This window comes from Nerophis ophidion, linkage group LG23, assembly GCF_033978795.1.
Source record: "Nerophis ophidion isolate RoL-2023_Sa linkage group LG23, RoL_Noph_v1.0, whole genome shotgun sequence".
NCBI lineage: Eukaryota > Metazoa > Chordata > Actinopteri > Syngnathiformes > Syngnathidae > Nerophis > Nerophis ophidion.
In genome coordinates this window covers 2,258,922-2,275,008 of record NC_084633.1, presented here as the reverse complement: position 1 = coordinate 2,275,008, position 16,087 = coordinate 2,258,922, and the positions used below count along the sequence as shown (strand labels likewise).

Here is a 16,087-nt window from a genome sequence, read left to right as displayed (position 1 = left end):
TGGCATGCGGTGGGCAGGAAGAAATGTCAATAAAGTGAGGAAGAAGAAAATATGCCGAGGAGCATTATGCAACATCCAGTCAACCATAGAAAATGACAACATTTGTGACGGAAGCATCAAAAGCATTCATACCGAGACAACAGCCGTTTTGAAATGAAAAATTCTCCAAAGTAAATCATTGAACACGGAAAAAACAAACAAAAAACGGATACTGTAATCAAGTCAGTCCATCAACCGTTCAAGTCATTCCAAATGTAAATGAAAGCTAAAATGGCAAATCAAATGAAAGGGTGCATTATCTTCAAAAACAAAATTGATAAATGATTTGTTTTTCCAACAATCTCCGAGATGTGCAAATGAATCATGTCTCAGTCGGTGTCGCTCGTACACGCAATTCCAGGAGAACACTTAGTGGATGAACATGTACGCTGTCACGCAGGAAAAATATGTCAATAGACGGCATCAACTCAACCACAATTCCAAAAGAAATGTCAAGTGAGTTTTAGTCTTGCAAACGTTCAAGAGAGGAGGAGAGAGAGGAAATGCTGGCAGAATGGCTCGCTCACCCACACTTACCATTCCCAAACCTTTTGGGCCCCGCCCACTTTTGTGTACTGTTACCGTTGTAACTTTGTTGGAAGAGGCCCTAAACAAGCTACCATTGGAAGGACGTTGGGGGTGGGGGGAAGGAGGGGATGAGAAAGGAATAAGCATCATCTTATTCAGATGGCCAAGAAATGTCTGCAATCATTCCACTGCACAAACTCTCTCTTTCAGCTCTCGACTGCGTTCTCGAAACATAATGCAGGCCATTCTTGCTCCGTATCACGACAAAGAAAATGGACCAACATGGTTAGTTTACTCTCCTATTTTAAAAGATTACATTTTTTTTTTTTTTTTTAACACAATCTTCTGCCGGCACAGAGTCATGACATTTGAAGAGAAAAAACATATTGGAATTACTGTAGCCCATTTTCACATTCAGTTAAATAATGAGTAAACACAACAGGACTTCATTGGCAAAACCAGACACCATTAAATATGTTCTAAATGCGTAATATAAAAAAATATATTGAATAATCAGTGAAATATATATCTATTTTCTACAAGGTATTAGTGACATGCACACACGGACTCTGCAGAAAAATACGTTCCAGAGGTCAGGTTCTCTGCGTTAGAGTACTGTGTCGACAAAGGTGCCCAAACCACTATTGGTCATACATAGAAAAACCGAAGGATGAGTAAGTAGTTGGGACGCTGTATTATTGTATGATAAGCTAAAACATAAATGTTTTATAAAAAAAAAAGAAAAAATTAGCTCCACACAGCTTTTGGTTTGCTGATATATATGTCAATCTGAAATAGTGTTGTAACGATATCAATATTTTGGTACCATGACTAAAATTATTTCGATACTTTTCTAAATAAAGGGAACCACAAAAAAATTGCATTATTGGCTTTATTTTAACAAAAAATCTTAGGGTACATTATACGTATGTTTCTTATTGCAGTTAAGTCCTTAAATAAATTAGTGAACATACTAGACAACTTGTCTTTAAGAAGTAAGTAAACAAAGAGTCCTAATTAGTCTGCTGACGTATGCAGTAACATATTGTGTCATTTATCATTCCATTATTCTGTCAAAACTATTAAGGACAAGTGGTAGGAAATGTATAATTAATCTACTTGTTTTTTTACGGTTAAAATCTGCTTATTTTCTTTTTTAACATGTTCTATCTACACTTAGTAGTTACAGGATCATACGTTGGTCATATTCAAAGTCCTCATGTGTCCATGGACATGTTTCCTGAGTTTATAAACATAAAATACATTTTTAAAGAATGAAAGAAGATGTTGTGATGCCAAAAATTATCAACAAAATCATAGTAGTATCAACTCGATACATGCTTGTAGTTGATATCATTACAGTGGATGTTAGGTGTCGATCCTCCAATGGCGTTTGTTTACATTTTGATGCCGGTGAGCTACGGTGTGTAGTGAAGCATGTTTTGCTATTCCTCGTCCTGCAGGGATGATACTTGTAAGAAACTTAATTTATTGGTCCCCATGGAGGCGAAAATTAGTGATTTAGAAGTAACTAAAACACGGCCGACTGGGGCTGGACTTGAGCGGATAGTTAGCTAGCCATGTCTTAAAACACCCGTTCCAGAGGGCGTTTCAGTGTTATAACTTCACCTTTATCGTTAGTTTGTAAGCCAAAACGCGTCCATTCTCCCTTTTCTGTCTACACACTATGTCTGCTTGTAAGTACTCTGTGATTGTGCGCTGCCGAACATGCTCCTCTGCTCGTAAAACAGCAATGTAACGAGGTGACGACGATGGGGGCGAGGGGATGTGGAGGACCGGTACTTTTCAGGGGTCGTATAGTACCGACTATGATTCATTAGTATCGCGGTACTGTACTAATACCGGTATACCGTACAGTCATTTTATATATATATATATATGTATGTATGTATATTTGTTATTACTATAATTACAATAATAAAATAATCATTAGAATTGGTAATTATGAGTATGTGAAAATTTGACCCCAACCTCGTTTACTTCCATCCTCCTTAAAGATTTTAAACAAAATCAAAAATATCAAGCAGCTAAAATGTGACAAACATGGATACGAGTGGAGAGTGTGTTTTGCATTTTTCCCATCAACTCTTGTAACGTATTTAAATGGGTGTAGTTTTGATTTTTTTTTAATGCTGATTGGACTTTTTTTTCCCCCGCACCATGACTAGGGAAGGTTGTTTGGATTGGATCGGATTAGTAAAACCTTTTCACTTTAATGCACAATTAAAGGCCACTGACTGGAATTGCTTCGTTGGCCACCAGATGGACAAAATGTCAGCTAGCAGACCATGGCCTTTTTTTAGAAAATCTGAAAACTTTCAAATACAAAATAGACAATTGCTTATTGGACTTGTGCCATTTTGTGGGCCAAATTGATAAAGCCTGCGACCATAGTTTGGACACCACTGCGTTAAAGTAAAGTTAACATGTTACAGTAACTGAGTCAATTTATGTTAGTGGCAAGTTACTTTATGAAACATTGAGTTGGTATTCAAAAAGCAGCTGCGAAAACGGGAAAAGGGAATTACTTGCATGGATTTTTACAGAGCAGAAGATTTGACTTTTATTTAATTCTGAGGACAGATAGACTTTTTGTAGATCAATCAAGCTGAATGGGTCAAAACACGCTCAGGCACTCTACAAGGAGGGACAGGAGGCTAGGATCTGAGAGCGAGGGACGCAAACAGGCTGGACAAACTTGTAAAGAAGGCCAGTAATGTGGTGGGAGTGGAGCTAGACTCTCTGGCGGTGGTGTCAGAGAGGAGAAGTTTAGCAAAGCTCCTAGCCATTGTGGATAACACCTCCCACCCACTACACTCGGAGAATGAGCACGTTCAGTGGAAGGCTCAGACTCCCAAAACGCAACACGAGACGACACAAGAGGTCTTTCATACCGACAGCCATGAGACTATATCCTACATATAAAGTTAAAGTACCAGTGATTGTCACACACACACTAGGTGTGGCGAAATTATTTTCTGCATTTGACCCACCACCTGGGAGGTGAGGGGAGCAGTGAGCAGCAGCGGTGGCCGCGCCCGGGAATCATTTTTGGTGAAAAAAACCCAATTCCAACCATTGATGCTGAGTGCCAAGCTGGGAGGTAACGGGTCCCATTTTTATAGTCTTTGGTATTACTCAGCCGGGGTTTGAACTCACGACCTACTGACCTCAGGGCAGACACTCTAACCACTAGGCCACTGAGTAGGTGTGTTCCTTCTTGAATGTACTTAAATGTAGAATATAAGTATGATATAGTTATATTGTTCACATATGAATAATGCTGTATAATAGACTGTATTTATATTATTCACATGTGAATAATGCTGTATAGTATTTATTATCTATTGTGAGCAAACTGTGGTGCTGAATTTTCCTCAGGGATCAATATAGTACTTTCTATTCTATTCATTTTTTTCATTTAATTTTTTACATTTATCTCCTTCATTGATGTGCATCTTTGACTGATAGACAATTATACCTCACTTATACAATCATACATTTAAACACCAATGCCTGAGATGGAGCAGGATGAAGAAAAATATTATATTTTCCTGCTCCCTTCTACACATTCTAATGTGTATTATCTTGTTTAATTAGTGTCTCTAAAAAAATTTCACGTGATATTATATGTATCCATACATTTTTGTACCACTCGTCCCTTTTGGGATCCCGGGGGGTGCTGGAACCTATCTATATTTGCTTATTAGTAGTGTTATGAAATTAATGAATCCATAATAATCATGAAACCGTGATTATTCCTCAGACATTGTACAGTCAAAGACAAGACATTGCATTCTATAATTTTGGTTTGGCCGGTGGACCTGTCTGTTTGTCTGTAGTTGTGTCAAAGGTATTCCGGAGTACAGTTCTTGGCCCTGCACTCGTCATTGACATCATAGGCATATACGGTGTTAGCTTTCACTGTTATGCTGATGACACCCAACTCTACATGCCCCTAAAGCTGACCAACACGCCGGATTGTAGTCACCTGGAGGCGTGTCTTAATGAAATTAAACAATGGATGTCCGCTAACTTTTTGCAACTCAACGCCAAGAAAACGGAAATGCTGATTATCGGTCCTGCTAGACACCGACATCTATTTAATAATACCACCTTAACATTTGACAACCAAACAATTACACAAGGCGACTCGGTAAAGAATCTGGGTATTATCTTCGACCCAACTCTCTCAATTGAGTCACACATTAAGAGTGTTACTAAAACGGCCTTCTTTCATCTCCGTAATATCGCTAAAATGTGTTCCATTTTGTCAACTTGCGACGCTGAGATCATTATTCATGCGTTTGTTATGTCTCGTCTTGATTACTGTAACGTATTATTTTTGCACCTCCCTTTGTCTAGAATTAAACGATTACAGTTGGTACAAAATGCGGCTGCTAGACTTTTGACAAGAACAAGAAAGTTTGATCACATTAAGCCTAAACTGGCTCACCTGCACTGGCTTCCTGTGCACTTAAGATGTGACTATAAGGTTTTACTACTTACGTAAAAAATACGACACCGTCTAGCTCCATCCTATCATGTCGAATGTATTGTACCATATGTCTCGGCAATACATTTTCGTTCAAACAACTCCGGCTTATTAGTGATTCCCAGAGCCCAACAAAAGTCCGCAGGCTATAGAGCGTTTTCTATTTGGGCTCCAGTACTTTGGAACGCCCTCCCGGTAAGAATTAGAGATGCTACCTCAGTAGAAGCATTCAAGTCCCACCTTAAAACACATTTGTATAATCTAGCCTTTTAATAGACCCCCTTTTTAGACCAGTTGATCTGCCGTTTCTTTTCTTTTCTGCTCTGCCTCCCTCTCCCTTGTGGAGGGTGGAGGCACAGGTCCGGTGGCCATGTATGAAGCGCTGGCTGTCCAGAGTTGGGACCCGGGGTTGACCGCTCGTCTGTGCATCGGCTGGGGACGTCTCTGCGCTGCTGACCTGTCTCCGCTCGGGATCGTCTCCTGCTGGCCCCACTAAGGACTAGACTCACTATTATGGTAGATCCACTGTGGACTGGACTCTCACTATTATGTTAGATCCACTATGGACTGGACTCTCACTATTATGGTATATCCACTATGTACTGGACTTTCACAATTGTGCTAGACCCACTCGACGGCCATTGCACCGGTCTCCTCCAGAGGGTTGGGGTGTCACCCACATCTGTGGTCCTCTCCAAGGTTTCTTGTTGTCATCCCACTGGGTTGAGTTTTCCCTTGCCCTGATGTGGGATCTGAACCGAGGATGTTGTTGTGGCTTGTGCAGCCTTTTGAGACACTTGTGATTTAGGGCTATGTAAACAAACATTGATTGTTTGATTGATTTATTGTTATCGTTGAGCTATCCCATCTGGTTGTGACTAGGGACTAGGGACGGCGTGGCGCAGTGGGGAGAGTGGCCGTGCGCAACCCGAGCGTCCCTGGTTCAATTCCCACCTGGTACCAACCTCGTCACGTCCGTTGTGTCCTGAGCAAGACACTTCACCCTTGCTCCTGATGGGTGCTGGTTGGCGCCTTGCATGGCAGCTCCCTCCATCAGTGTGTGAAAGTGTGTGTGATTGGGTAAATGTGGAAGTAGTGTCAAAGCGCTTTGAGTACCTTGAAGGTAGAAAAGCGCTATACAAGTACAACCCATTTATCATTTATTGATCTGACACTTTTTTTTTCCACCCCACAAAAATTGAGGCCCTAAATATTTTTTTCAATGGGAATCTATAAATTTGCAGGGGGGTCTTATGTGAAAACAGCCGATTTATCTTCATTCTGCAGTGTAAAAACATGTATTGTATTAGGTTAACTTTCTGAAACTGCAGTGGGTATTGGCTTGTATATGTGTTTCTATGGTAATTGCTCAATATCGATAATCCCATGGCCACATAATGAGAAGAACATCAGTTCAAAGCTAAACATACACACAGAGGACTATTTAAACCACATGACTTAAAAGACATGACTTAAAAGAACGTCAGTTCAAAGCTAAACACACACACAGAGGACTATTTTAAACCACATGACTTGAAAGCAGCAAATGTGGAAAACAAACAAACGCTCCGAGACCAGAATAAATAATTTCATAAAAATCTAACTAATGTGACAAAGACTTGGACCAATAGTTTCAAACTCAAGGCCCGGGGGCGAGATCCGGCCCAACACGTCATTTGACGTGGCCCGCGAAAGCCTGGGAATAATGTGGATACTAAATCTTTCTTATTAGATGTTTTCATCGTTTACATTTTGTTTCCAATTCCATATGTTTCAAAATTTGATATCTACAGTAGTCGTCAAAAGTTGACATACACTTGTAAAAAACATAATGTCATGGCTGTCTTGAGTTTCCAATCATTTCTACAACTCTTATTTTTTTGTGATAGAGTGATTGGAGCACATACTTGTTGGTCACAAAAAACATTCCTGAAGTTTGGTTCTTTTATGAATTTATTATGGGTCTACTGAAAATTTGACCAAATCTGCTGGGTCAAAAGTATACTTACAGCAATGTTAATATTTGGTTACATGTCCTTGGGCAAGTTTCACTGCAATACGGCGCTTTTGGTAGCCATCCACAAGCTATGGTTGAATTTTTAACCACTCCTCTTGACAAAAATTGGTGCAGTTCAGCTAAATTTTTTGGTTTTGTGACATGGACTTGTTTCTTCAGCATTGTCCACATGTCTGACCTGGAATGGGATTGTGCTGAAAATTTTAATTCCCCCCGGGGATTAATAAAGTATGTCTGATTCTGATTCTCAATGGGGTTTAAGTCAGGACTTTGGGAAGGCCATTCTAAAACCTTAATACTAGCCTGATTCTATTCCTTTACCACTTTGGATGTGTGTTTGGGGACATTGTCCTGTTGGAACACCCAACTGCTCCCAAGACCCAACTTCCAGGCTGATGACTTTAGCTTGTCCTGAAAAATTTGGAGGTAATCCTCCTTTTTCATTGTCCCATTTATTCTCTGTAAAGCAACAGTTCCGTTGTCAGATGAAACAAAATATGGTCACATTTTCAGTAGACCCATAATAAATTCATAAAAGAACCAAACATCATGAATGTTTTTTGTGACCAACAAGTATGTACTCCAATCACTCTATCACAAAAAAAAAGGGATGTAGAAATGATTGGAAACTCACCTACATCTGCGGTCATTTCCAAGGTTTCTCATAGTCATTCACATCGACGTCTCACTGGGTTTTGAGTTTTTCCTTGCCCTTTTGTGGTCTCTGAACCGAGGATGTCGTTGTGGCTTGTGCAGCCCTTTGAGACACTTGTGATTTAGGGCTATATAAATAAACATTAATTGATAAACATTGATTGAACTGTACAATTCCTTTCCTAGTAAAACTCACTAAAAAAGGAGCATTTGTCGTTACCCTGTAGGATAGATATGTACATTTTCATCTCTAGCGCAGGCATTAAAGTATCCCTTTTACTTTGGCATCAAAATCATTCACGCACAGTAGACCTTGTAGATGCAGAGTAAAACCTTTGGATATATTTTTCGAGCAAAATGGCCCAGGCTTTTAAGAGCTTAACCAGAATCTAAATTGCCTGTGGGTGTAAATAGTTTTTATTTGTCTAACTATTGATCAGTCCAGGGTGTGATCGTTGTAGTCAACTTGTGACATTGCAAAGGATAAATGGTCATATATTATTAATGAGTGAATGTATTTGTTTTCACAAATTTAAATCCAGAAGCACGTTTTTTTTTTAAATACAAAGAGCAACCATAACTCAGTTTTAGGTTTGAAAACAATGAAGAAGTACAACTGGGAACGGTTACTGTCTATGTAAACATTCTTCTGCAGGCGCAAACCAAACTAAATCCTTAAGAGACTTTTGAATGTCATTTCACAAGAAAGATAAGAGAGGATGTTGTGGTCGATGCGCACACAAACATTCACACAGACGCACAAATACATCAATAGAGGACAAGGGAGGGAGGAGAAGTTGCAAAAAAAAAAAAAACATGAGGACATGCACCTCTATTTTTCGGCCTTCGACCACGGTGCCATGCAATTTCTCTCTGGCCCTGTCGGCATCCATATTATGCTCGAATGTTACGAATCCGAAACCCTGCATGCAAAAACAGAAACAAGAAGAAGAACAGGTTTATGTATACATTTTAATTGTATTCTGGAAAACAATAAAAATCAATACAAAGCTTTAAAAAAAAAAAATATATATATATATATATATATATATATATATATATACATATATATATATATATGTATATACATATATATATATATATATATATATATATATATATCTATATCATATATAATGTATATGCCATTCCACTGAATGTAAATAAAATGTATACATTTACAATATAATTCACAGCAAAATACTTGTTTTAATTACCCAAAGTGTCATGCACCTGGATCTGATTGTATAAGCAATAATTAAAATGTGAAATATTAATCAAATTTAGACCTTACCATGAAAGATAAGTTATACCATTTGACATTTCATAAATGTTATATGTTTTACTCTTACCTCGACCTTAAAATAAAAAAACATTACGATTAGAATTCACACTTTAATCATGTCCCTGTATTTACAATCAATACTTACCCAAACACAGTGGTTCTCATACTTTTTCCACCAAGTACCACCTCAGAAATCACTTGGTTCTCCAAGTACTGACATATTGACCAACATTAAAATACAGTAGCGTAGCATGTCTATATATTAATTAAAAATAAGGCAGAGGCTTTATTTAACAAGTATACTTATTATGTTGGGCCCGTGTAACATTACACAAAGTTTGAACAGTAACACTGTGTTTCAATATTTAATTAACTGATTCTAGATCACTGGTGTCAAACTCAAGGCCAAATCTAGCCCGCCACATTATTTTATGTGGCTTGCGAAAGCCTGGAAATAATATGAATTAATAAAATGCTTAATCTTTTCTTACTAAATATATTTATTCTTTCCCTTTTGACATTAAAAATCATGTACTGCATTCTGTAGCATATCTTTTAAAATTCCATATATTATCATGTATTCCAAAAACAATTGTTGTTAAAATAACGATAAATACTGTACTTAAATATCTGCTTGACTTATGATTTCAAAACAAATTATCAATCAAAGTGTAGACTGTAAAATTCACAATAGATTTTAGGGGTTAAATTCGGCTGACTACATTTTTTTTTAACCAGAAAATCAACTTTGCTACTGTTTTTTTCCATATACACAAAAACACTAAAACATAAAAAAAAAAAAAAAAAAAAAAAGCACTGAAACAACAAGATTTTACGGCAAAAAAATTTTTTTTTAATTTTACCGTTAAAACAGTGGTATTGTTTTTTCATTCCATTTTTTTATATGCTGTAAAAAAACCCCACTGCTTTTACAGTAAAATTCTGGTGACTGTGCTGCTAGTTTTTAAAGTAAAATTTCAAGATTTTGTTTGCAGTTTATGTAAAAGAATACATTGTTAATGTATCATATACTGTATACAGTGGGGCAAAAAAGTATTTAGTCAGCCACCGATTGTGCAAGTTCTCCCACTTAAAATGATGACAGAGGTCTGTAATTTTCATCATAGGTACACTTCAACTGTGAGAGACAGAATGTGAAAAAAAAAATCCAGGAAGTCACATTGTGGGAATTTTAAAGAATTTATTTGTAAAGTATGGTGGAAAATAAGTATTTGGTCAACCATTCAAAGCTCTCACCAATGGAAGGAGGTTTTGGATTAAAATCTCACGATACATGGCCCCATTCATTATTTCCTTAACACAGATCAATCGTCCTGTCCCCTTAGCAGAAAAACAGCCCCAAAGCATGATGTTTCCACGCCCATGCTTCACAGTAGGTATGGTGTTCTTGGGATGCAACTCAGTATTCTTCTTCCTCCAAACACGACGAGTTGAGTTTATACCAAAAAGTGCTATTTTGGTTTCATCTGACCACATGACATTCTCCCAATCCTCTGCTGTATCATCCATGTATCCATATTGGTATAAACTCAACTTCCATCAGTGAGAGCTTTGAATGGTTGACCAAATACCTTTTTTCCACCATAATTTACAAATAAATTCTTTAAAATTTTTACAATGTGAATTCCTGGATTATTTTTTCACATTCTGTCTCTCAGAGTTGAAGTGTACCTATGATGAAAATTAAAGACCTCTGTCATCATTTTAAGTGGGAGAACTTGCACAATCGGTGGCTGACTAAATACTTTTTTGCCCCAATGTACACATGTATATTCATATATTACAAACTGTTAAAAAGCGACACTCTGAGGGCAACCATGACTGCAACGTGGCCCTCAATGAAAACGAGTTTGACACTTCTGTTCTAGATGGAGCCCCCGTACCACCAGTAGCAGAGCCGTGTATAGACAGAGTAGGGCCAACTAGGCTTCAAAGTTGGGAGCAAACATGGCGCCCTCTAGTCACAGAGGGGCTTTTGACCAATCATTTAGGAGATCATCTGGCAATACTCCCTCTGATTGGTCAAAAGGGCGCCATGTTTGGTACACATTTTAAAACCAAGTTGGCCATACTCCTTCTACACGACCTCAATTTGAAAATCACTGCCCTAACAGATTTACTCCCTAAGAAAAATGTGGATTATTCCAAAATCACAAAGCGCACAGGATTCTCTGCATTGGGTCAAAATCTATTATTTAAATGTGTCAATATATTTCATGATATTTCAACTGTGACTGTCAGGGTCAGGGGGGGTGAAGTCTAACAACAGTATTTTAGTTAATATATTTTTGGTTAACTCACTTAGTGTCCACATTCTATTGTCATGTGGCTTTATTACGTGTATTGGCTAGTTGTGTGCTAAAAACTCCTGTTACTTTTAGTTCTGTTAATTCTGTGAGTCATCTTTGGTTTAGAAACCTTCTAAAATATGTATTAAAGTTGCCTGAGAATGCCCAATATACATCATTGAGTTGTCCAATATATATATATATATATATATATATATATATATACAGTAAAACTTTAGTATGGGAAACATATTCACCATTAATTAGTTGCTTATTAAAGAATCAAAGACTTAATTTAGAGTTATGTGGACACTAGGGTAACATACCGTATTTTTCGGATTATGAGTCGCTCCGGAGTATACGTCGCACTGGCGACGTATACTCCGGAGCGACTCAAAGAAGGAAAAAAACATGTACATCGCACTGGAGTATAAGTCGCACTTTTGGGGGAAATTTTTTGGATAAAATCCAACACCAAGAATAGACATTTGAAAGGCAATTTCAAATAAATAAATAATAGTGAACAACCGGCTGAATAAGTGTACGTTATATGATGCATAAATAACCAACTGAGAAGGTGCCTGGTATGTTAACGTAACATATTATGGTAAGAGTCATTCAAATAACTATAACATATAGAACATGCTATACGTTTACCAAACAATCTGTTACTCCTTGTCGATAAATCCCATGAAATCTTCTTCCTCGATGTTGCTTCTAAACAACTCTGCCAACTCCAAAGGTATGCGGCGCTTCCTTTTGTCGTTTTCTGCTGCATATTTCACTACGTCCAGCTTGTAATCTGCTGTACATGATTTCCTTTTCGGTGCCATTTTTGTTCAGCCCTTCTCAGTTTTTATAAGTTACCGCCAACGATGAAATTATCCATTTTAATAGCTACAGCAGTAGCATATAGCATATAGCAGTTAGCATTCCATGACCCACAATGCACTTCTGCCATGACCCTCCTTCGCCTGATTATTATTGGTTGACATGTGTGTGACGATTGCTGACGTGTGTGTGTGACGATTGCTGACATTTTCTTAGTCTCTTTCGCGAATGAGATAAATATTATTATTTGATATTTTATGGTATGTTAATAATTTCACACATAAGTCGCTCTGGAGTATATGTCACACCCTATGAATCTATGAAAAAAACTGCAACTTATAGTCCGAAAAATACGGTATAAGGGTTAGGGTTACTAATAAGCAATAATTCTGAGGTGATTGAGGGAAGACTCTTAGTTGATGGCTTACTGTTTTTATAATAAGAATATGCAGAATAACACATTATTAAGTAGTTAATAATGACAAATTATGAGTCAATATGTTACTAATTTGCATGTTAATAAGCAACAAATTAATAGTCAATATTCGTTCCCCTTACTAAAGTGTTACCAGAAAATCTTATTATTACAAAATTATTCAAATGATTATCATTATTACAAAATCAGAAGGTGCACAGGATCATCTGCATGGGAAAGCCAACATAAATTATTTCATTTGTAAATATAAGTAATTATATTTCAACTGTGATCAGCAGAGTCAGAGTTAAAATCTTATAACAGTCATGTTAAATAGACTATTTTTGTTAATATATTTTTGTTGAATCACCAAGTGTCCACATTCTATTGTTGCCATTTGGCTTTATTAAATATATTGGCTAATTATGTGCAAAAAAAAAACTCCTGTTACTTCTAGTTGTTAATTCCGTGAGTCATCTTTAGTTTAGAAACCTTCTAAAAATGTATTTAAGTTGCCTGAGAATGCCCAGGATACATTGTTGAGTTGTCCAATATATATATATATATATATATATATATATATATATATATATATATATATATATAATTGGGGTAAGATTTTAGTATGGGGAACATCTTCACTAGGGCTGCGAATCTTTGGGTGTCCCACGATTCTTTTCAATATCGATTCTTGGGGTCGCGACTATATTTTTCCCGTTCAAAACGATTCTGTATTCATTCAATACATACGATTTCAGCAGCATCTACCCCAGTCTGCTGACGTGCTAGCAGAATAGTAGATTTTTTTTAAAAAAGCTTTTATAATTGTAATAGTTTTGTTAACTGATTGCAATAATTTTATCTTTGTGAAAACATTGGACACAGTGTGTTGTCAAGCTTATGAGATGCGATGGAAATGTAAGCCACTGTGACACTATTGTTCTTTTTTATTATTTTTATAAATGTCTAATAATAATGTCAATGAGAGATTATTAATCACTGCTATGCTGAAATTATAACTAATATCAATACTGTTGTTGATAATATTCATTTTTGTTTCACTACTTTTGGTTTGTTCTGTGTCGTGTTTGTGTCTCCTCAATTGCTCTGTTTATTGCAGTTCTGAGTGTTGCTGGGTCAGATTTGGTTTTTGAATTGGATTCCATTGTTATGGTATTGCTGTGTATTCTTTTGTTTGATTGCTTAAAAAAAAAAAATAATAATAGATAGATTTTTTTACAATGAGAATCGATTCTTAATCGCACAACTTTAGAATCACGATTCAAATTGGAATAGATTTTTTCCCACATCCCTAATATTCACCATTAGTTAGTCACTTATTTAAATAAAAAAGACTTAATTTAGAGTTATTTGGACACTAGGGGTAACATCTAGGCATTAGGGTTATTAATAAGCAATAATTCTGAGGTTATGAGGGAAGACTCTTAGTAAATGGCTTACTGGTTGTATAATAAGGTCATGCAGAATAAGGCATTATTAAGTACTTAATAATGACTAATCAAGAGCCAACATGTTACTAATTTGCATTTTAATAAGCAACTAATTAATGGTGAATATGTGCTCCCCGTACTAAAGTGTTACCAGAAAATCTTATTATTCCAAAATTATTAAAATTATTATCATTATTATTCCAAAATCAGAAGGTGCACTGGATCATCTGCATGGAAAAGCCAACATAAATTATTTAATTTGTAAATATAATTAATTACATTTCAACTGTGACCAGCAGAGTCGGAGTTAAAATCTTACAACAGTCATGTTAAATACACTATTTTTGTTAATATGCGTTTTGTTACACCACTTAGTGTCCACATTCTATTGTTGCCATGTGGCTTTATTACATGTGTCGGCTAATTATCTGCTAAAAAGAAACTCCTGTTACTTTTAGTTATGGTAATTCCATGAGTCATCTTTGGTTTAGAAACCTTCTGAAAAAAATCATTAAAGTTGCCTGAGAATGCCCAATATACATTTCTGACTTGTCTAATATATATACTATTGGGGTAACACTTTAGTATGAGGAACATATTCACCATTAAATAGTTGCTTATTAAAGTAACAAAGACTTAATTTAGAGTTATTTGGACACTAGGGGAACATAAGGGTTAGGGTTAGGGGTATTAATAAGCAATCATTCTGAGGTTATTGAGGGAAGACTCTTAGTTAATGGCTTACTGGTTGTATAATAAGGCCGAATAAGGCATTAATAAGTAATTAATAATGACTAATTAAGAGTCAATATGTTACTAATTTGCATGTTAATAAGAAACTAATTAATGGTGAATGTGTCCCCCATACTTAAGTGTTGTGATTATTGGATTTTGAGTGAAAAAATACCTACTTCAAGATACAATCCTTGAGCAAAATAAAGTTATGAACACACAACTAATACATTTTTCCTTTTTATGAAAGTATTGATGTCAAATGTTTTTTTATTTCAATTCAAAAGGAATTATATTTCGTATTTTCTAGATTAAATGACCAGTATCTCAAACTTGTGTAAGTTTAGATAATACTTTTATCTTTGCAAAGGCGGCAGACAAAGTAAACTTAATAAAGTTCCGCCTCACTGAGCAAACTGAGAGGACCAGCCGAAGGACAGTATCTCACTGTTGCCCTATTGATCCGTCATGTCTCCCCAGTTTGTTAATGTAATTGAGATGGGAGATATTTAATTATCTTTGAACACGCCTACAGTCCATGCAGAATGTAGAATATCTTCATCAATATCCCAATGTTGTTCCTCACTATTGATGGTAGTTCATCATCGAGTACATCGTTTTGTTTGGTACTTAAGCAGTTTGTTCTGGTACACTTAAGGCTCAAGGGTACCGTATTTTATTTATTTTGTTTCTCTTGTCAAAGTCATCGTTAATATCATGGACACATTGAAAGTCTACTTGATTTCCAAGTTTTATCCACATGATGTGACCGATTATGCCGTTCGATCAACCTCCAAAAGTGACAACGTTATCAAGTGGCATGCCTAGAAAATAAAAGTACAGACCTTAGAGCCACGCTCGTTGAAGATGATTTCCACGTCTAAGACTTTGCCAAATTGCTGTAATTAAAAACAAAAATTGCTGCTTTTGAAAAAAGTAACAGCATTTTAACCCATAAGCACCCATGGCGACACGTAGGCATGTCAACAACAATTGAAAAGTCCTATTTGTGCTCGACTTTAAGTCCCTAAGTGACGTATACAATGCATTTCCCCTATAATGGCAAGTTTTTTTTTGCCATTAAAATGTCATTTTAAAACATTTCACAATTTTAAGCTTTATTAGCATGTCATGAATTACGATTCAACTGTCCTTACAAAGTGTATTGACTGAAATAATACACAACAATGAGGGTATCTCTGCATTGCATACGTTACAATCAAAAACTTGAAGGTAACCAGTAAAGGTTATAGTGTATTTTCAGTTTATTCTGAAATTTCACCTGAATGCAGAATTTGTCAAACTTGTGC

The 16,087-nt window shown here is 36.4% G+C and overlaps 1 protein-coding gene across 13 annotated transcripts in view; it reads right to left on the bottom strand.

The window, feature by feature from the left end:
- Positions 1 to 16,087, bottom strand: part of rbfox1 (RNA binding fox-1 homolog 1) — a 344,384-nt gene that overhangs the window by 90,971 nt on the left and 237,326 nt on the right. For all 13 annotated transcript variants that reach the window (XR_009803976.1, XR_009803974.1, XR_009803975.1 and 10 more), the window contains 2 exons: positions 15,623 to 15,676; positions 8,585 to 8,677 (listed from right to left, as the gene is read on the bottom strand). Coding sequence is in view for 10 of the 13 variants with exons in the window: in XM_061885348.1 (XP_061741332.1) it covers positions 8,585 to 8,677; positions 15,623 to 15,676 (147 nt within the window). In the remaining 3 variants the exon portion in view is untranslated. The remainder of the gene's footprint in view (positions 1 to 8,584; positions 8,678 to 15,622; positions 15,677 to 16,087) is intronic.